This window comes from Schistocerca piceifrons, chromosome X (genome assembly GCF_021461385.2).
Source record: "Schistocerca piceifrons isolate TAMUIC-IGC-003096 chromosome X, iqSchPice1.1, whole genome shotgun sequence".
Lineage (NCBI taxonomy): Eukaryota > Metazoa > Arthropoda > Insecta > Orthoptera > Acrididae > Schistocerca > Schistocerca piceifrons.
Window position 1 is genome coordinate 743,357,737 of NC_060149.1, and position 6,000 is coordinate 743,363,736.

Here is a 6,000-nt window from a genome sequence, read left to right on the forward strand (position 1 = left end):
CAACAGCAACTAACACCACTCGCTAAGTGGCTAAAGAATTATGTGACCAGTAATAGCACTATTAATATACAGGATGAGCTAAAATTCGCGCTCTCCATTACCACAGTGCACTTCCTTGCGTGCTAACAGAACATGAACGGTACGAAATTTTGGATCAGTCATTTTAGTCTGTTCCGTTCATGCTTTTGGAAGAAAATGGCCGTCAAATGAGGGCAATTTGGTAACCCTGTAACCACACACATGACAAGAAACTTCATTCAGTACTGTGTAATTTTGTTGTGCAATTAGTGGAGTGGGTTGAATTTTGCGTTAGAATACCCGAGTTCTAAAGTAAGAGTCCAGACCTAGATGAAACTTTTATATTTTATATTTTTAGACTGCGTGATTGTTATCTGACTTCTTAATCGTTTTACAGCAATTACTGTAGGTCTTACGGAAAATACATGCAGTTATTTAACACTAACACAAAAATTACAGTATAATCGTTTTTATCATTCATCTTTTAAAGACATATTTTTCCTTTAAACCTTCATTTTGTTCTCGTCCGCACACTACGCCCCTATGTTCAGTCCACGGAAAAATTACCATGTAGGTCAGATGTGACAAGTCTCACACACTACTTGTACACGAGTACCATCCGATATGCGACGCCACATGGTAACAATACAATATTGTCTTCAGTAAAGCTGTAACAGCCCTTACACCATTTCTTTGTTGCTTGTTTCTGCCGGCAATGTTATGAAAACAACGCTGATTGCATTTCCCATTTTCTGTAATAAAGCAATACTGAAATATAGGAAATTTTTCCATTCCATTTACAATGGAAATTTTATGGATAAAAATTACTAGTTTCTTTTTAAACCAGAGATATTAGCGCGTTTGCTGTGGCTAATTGATATTTTGGTTTTTTACCTGGTTATTAGTAAAAAATAAATAACACCTATTGTAACCGAGACCAAATAAATACCAATAAATAACGGTTATTCAGAAATAAAATAACGGTATCGGTTGTAACTGGTCGGTTTTTCCCATCCCATCATAGTAAACAGGAGTTTCGCGGTAAAGACTAACTTTCAGGGCTCTCGCATCGGACGTCAGTTGGCTGCAATTTCAAATCACTACCGAATATTAACTTATGATGAACTTTTAATGGCGCTGAATTTTGATTTATAACAGACGTGCAAGAGTTCTACTGGTTGACGTCGTACATGCGCATATACATATGCATCTACATGACTGTTTTGCAATTCACAATCGAATTACGTTCAAGTTATTTCTCTACCGTTGCGATCTCGAACAGCGCGCGGGAAAAACGAACACTTAAATCTTTCGGTGCGAGCTCTATTTCTCTTCTCTTATTATGATGATCATTTCTCTCTATGCAGGTCAGGGAAAACTAAATATCTTCGCACTTTGAGGAGTAAATTGGTGATTGGAATTTCATGAGCAGATCCTGCTGCAACGAAAAACTCCTGTGTTTTAACGATTGCCACCCCAATTCGGGTATCATATCCGTGGTACTCTCTCGACTATTTAGTGACAACACAAAACGAACTGCCCTTCTTTGAAACTTTTTGATATCCTCCGTCAAACCTATCTGATGTCGATCCCACATCGCATAGCAATACTTCAGAAGAGGACGGACAACTGTAGTGTAAGCAGTCTCTTTAGTAGAGCTGTTGCATCTTCTAAGTGTTCTGCAAATAAATCGCAGTCTTTTTTAGCTTTCCCCATAACATAATCTATGTAATGGTTACAGTTTAAGTCATTCGTATTTAGCTGAATTCACAGTCTTTACATTTGTGTGACTTATCGTGTAACCGAAATTTTGCAGATTACTATTAGTACTCATGTGGATGATCTCACACTTTTCATCATTTAGGGTCAGTTGCCACCTAACACACCACACATATATCTTGTCTAAATCATTTGCAGTACTATTGATTTTGATCGTCTGCTGACTTTACGAGTCTGTAGAGGAACAGATTGTCACCAACTCTACAGATGAAAGGTCATTGCTTGAAGACTTTAACAACAACAGTAGCAGGATCTTATGGAAATACCTCTCTCTAAACCCAGAGAACTTTTGTGCATGTGTAAAAGATCTCAGAGGCACCACTCTTAATGTCCTGACAATCATGAATGGCATAGGAACTGAAATTGATTGTATCAGAACAAATTCAGAAATGTTGAACTTCGCTTTCAAAGGTTCTTTTATGAATTTGGATCCAGAAGTATTAGCCTAGTTTAATTTCGCACCACTGCAAACCTAAGTGATGTAGATATTACCCTTGTCCAGTCTGAGACGATTCTCTGTCTCTAACGATATCGACGTCTACGAGACGATAATCCTTGGCTTCTTTCCTTTGCTTCTCCGTGAATTCCATTACAGGTACAGAGAAGTTCACTCACTTAGTTCCAGCAGCTGGGTAATCCGTGCTGTACTATAATTCTTTCATTGACACTGCTCCTTAGCTCCAAAAGCTATACTGTAATGTTCCCATGGTTATATTAAAACAGTTTCCATCGCTGAAATGACCATACAGACCTTTATTCTGTTAGTAACACATTTTTATTTGAGAATCACTGATGTCGTATGTTGCTGTCCAAAATTATAGTACATCTAATGACACATTACGACAACTGCCGTCTGCTGGATAATACCTGGAACTTTCAAGATATCAGATTTTTGTGTGAAGTACAAAATGTTGATACCCAGTGTTTCACCTTTAGCTGCGGCAAACCCCTGTGGTGGGTGTGGCCACTAGCTAGTAAAAGTGCGGGGCAGTAGAGAATGTTTGCAACAGATTTAAAAACATTTTACCACATAGCTCTCAGAAACTACTCTGATGAACAATCTTTGACAAAGACCATGTTACAAATTAGAGTTCACGGTAAGAAAGAGAAATGGCATCTATGTATCCAGTAAACATCAGCTGTAAAATACTACTGCCTGAAGTCTGTCTGAAATGGAATTTAAGAGGTAGACAGACTGTTAATATTCGATTAGTTGGGCAGACGTTAATGACGTGTGCATATCTTTGTTCCCGGCAGGTTCATTAAAGGAAATCTGCAATACAGAAATGATCATAGTGATGTACTACTACAGCTATCCCTTCTGTATGAAGCTCCACACAATTGTAGTAGAGTAGTATCATTTTAAAAAAATAAACAAAGTAATTGAAAAGTTCGTATCCGACTGAAAAAAAAATGATGTTTTTCACAGATCTCTCTGGCTTTTAACATGAAACATTTGCGAACATGTGTTACAACTATATACCGAAACATGACAATCGAATAGTCCAAACAATGACATAGGAAACATTTAATACCCGTAAATGCGAATCAGTTGAGAAATGTCTTATGTTTCTCATACTAACGGTATATCCACTGTAACGAGGAGAACCAAATTTAATCCAGAAATATTACGTTGTTTTGTTACACTCGATACATCAACAAGTTGATGTTAATGTTTTCAAAACTATTTGAAGGACAGTAAGTGGGAGGATACTATACTTAAACTGTAAGTTGCAGCATTATGCGCGTTCCTATCTGTAACACAAAACAGTGAGAGAAAATGTTTTTTGTTAGACTAATTGCGCTTGACACGTAGTGAACTATCCATGAAGAGATATTTTCGAGTCACATACTGTTCACTTTCCAGGAGGATATCATCTTTTCGTATCCGCATTAATGACACGATGTCACGAAGTATGACTTTTTCGTTAATTACGGAAACGGTTACCCGATATCACTGACAAACATTAACAAGAATTAAAATAACAAATACGTCATGTTGCTGGAGAGCAAATCTTCTCTTTACAAATATTCCTTGTAAAATAAAACCTATCTTTAAGTTAGCCGTCGAGTCTTAGCAAACCATCCTCAGTATTTACAGTTCTTCAAGGTTCTAAGTCTAAAAATAATTCAGTGGAAGGTTGATAAGTATTCTGTTCTCCACAGCAATAATGGTCAGGGTAAGATTCCAAAAGTCTTGTATATGTTAAAATTACGGGAAGAGTTTGTAATCATACTTATTGGGATGTAAAAAAAAACTATAAAACTGGAGTTTCTTGTACATTTTGTAAAGTCAGTAAGTACTTTAGTGAAAACTGCTATTCAGAATGGATCTTACTTCTTCTTCTTCCAAGAAACTTCATCTAAATGCTTTTCTGCGCTCCCTGAAGATTTTCATTATCAATAGCTTTATGTCATTATTTCCGCTGCAGTTCAATGAAGACACAGATATCAGTTCTTTTAAGGACGGTTTTTGACAGTCCATAATAAGCATCAGCTACCTACAACCCTTATTCATAGGAGACATACTTATGAATTACTGAAGTAAATAAAGTAATGAGATAATCTTTTGTACTTGCCATCATGACGTACAGTAGCAGTGATAATACTCTCATGTTATTCTCTTTCGTTTCAGTGAGAAGTGGTACGCTGATGAGGGCAAGAGGTCGCGGAAATAAGCTGCTATCAGAGCAGATGGCATGAGTGGTTATTCTGGCGTTGACACGTCAGAGTTTGTATGTTAGGTACTGTATGTGTGTGGTAAATGTTATAGGGAAAGGAATCATCACCACAGCACAACTGAAACATCCTACCAAATACTTTACATCGTTGCCAATGACTGCAAATGTAATCAAGTACAAGTGAAGCCCATATACATTTCTTCTTCTACATTACTCACGCTATTGAATATTGGCAACAGACATCACATTCTGACAATTCATTGTGCTGTCATTGTTCTGGAGCAGTGAATCATGCTGCCGTTCCTGTAACCGACCAAATAATTTTGAAAAGCACAACAATTTACTAAGCCTGCTGCTGTTGTTGTTCAGTTCACTCAAAGTGAAAATATTTTAAAATTAATTATTCACAGGGATCCTTCGCGTCGATATTCTGTCATTCTACATGTAATCTGAATCCAGAACATTCCCTTTACCCTTAACATCTCATTTTTGTCACCGTAAAGTCATGTTGGATTCCATTATGTTTTTCAGTGTATTGTAAAACATAAATAAATCGTTAATACATAAAATTACCGGCTTTTCATTCATTTTCCATATCCCTTTTCATTTACCTGACACTATTTCTAAGTAAATATAAAGTTATAGGTTATTGTTATGATGAAACGAATAACTATAGCTATGTGTCTATTCGTAATTTTTGATGACATGCAAAAGAAACAAAGAACAAATTTAAAATAGACATCAACGGATAAAAGAGCGCAGATAATTACGTACCCCAACTTGTCATGTAATTGGTGTGACAAACACGATATGACCAGTATTGGAGAAAGAAACAAATTTGTCATTAAAGTGATACTTGAAATGAAAGCTTTCATCGTTTGGACACCTAACTAGTGAATGGTTTTTTTGTACACTAACGATGTCACTAGCACTATTGGACCATTGTAATCTGCATATCGTGTTTACAATATCTATTTTGATAATAGCAGTCTAAGTGCTGCCTAAAGTTTCGCTCAAATTTCACTAGTATATATACTCATCCAACAAATAAAAATAAGTGAAGTGTGATTGATCACTATAAATACCTGTCATGTCACTGTTTGACGAACGTACTGTAGAGTCTTGTGTGAAAGAAGAATAAACAGTCTGATTACACAGTTGCTTTATATTTTCGATACAACTGAATAACATTCAAATATAATTTTTTACAAGACACACAGAACCTACCGTCAACAAGACTCATAATTTTAAAATAATAGATAACAAGAACTGATTTCTTTCTGTATTGGTTTTTACATTACATGTGACAGGAATACATGGTACCCGACAGTGCATTCTGAAAGCTTGACATACTATCATGTGGAGATAATCTGCGACTACTCAATTATTACAACTTCTCTCAAACTGCGGCTGATATGAAGATGTTCTGTAAAGAGCGAAGCCGATAATCGTTGTTAAAATAAGTGCAGCAATTAAGAAACGACATCATAAGAATGCATTCTCACGAAGGAAAAAAAATTAC

The 6,000-nt window shown here is 36.2% G+C and overlaps 1 protein-coding gene across 1 annotated transcript in view; it reads left to right on the forward strand.

The window, feature by feature from the left end:
* LOC124721739 (protein obstructor-E-like) overlaps window positions 1-5,047 on the forward strand; it is a 43,836-nt gene extending 38,789 nt beyond the window's left edge. The window contains exon 5 of the mRNA XM_047246841.1: window positions 4,433-5,047. Coding sequence (XP_047102797.1) covers window positions 4,433-4,475 — 43 coding nt within the window. The 3' untranslated portion in view covers window positions 4,476-5,047. The remainder of the gene's footprint in view (window positions 1-4,432) is intronic.
* The last annotated feature ends 953 nt before the right edge of the window (window positions 5,048-6,000 follow it).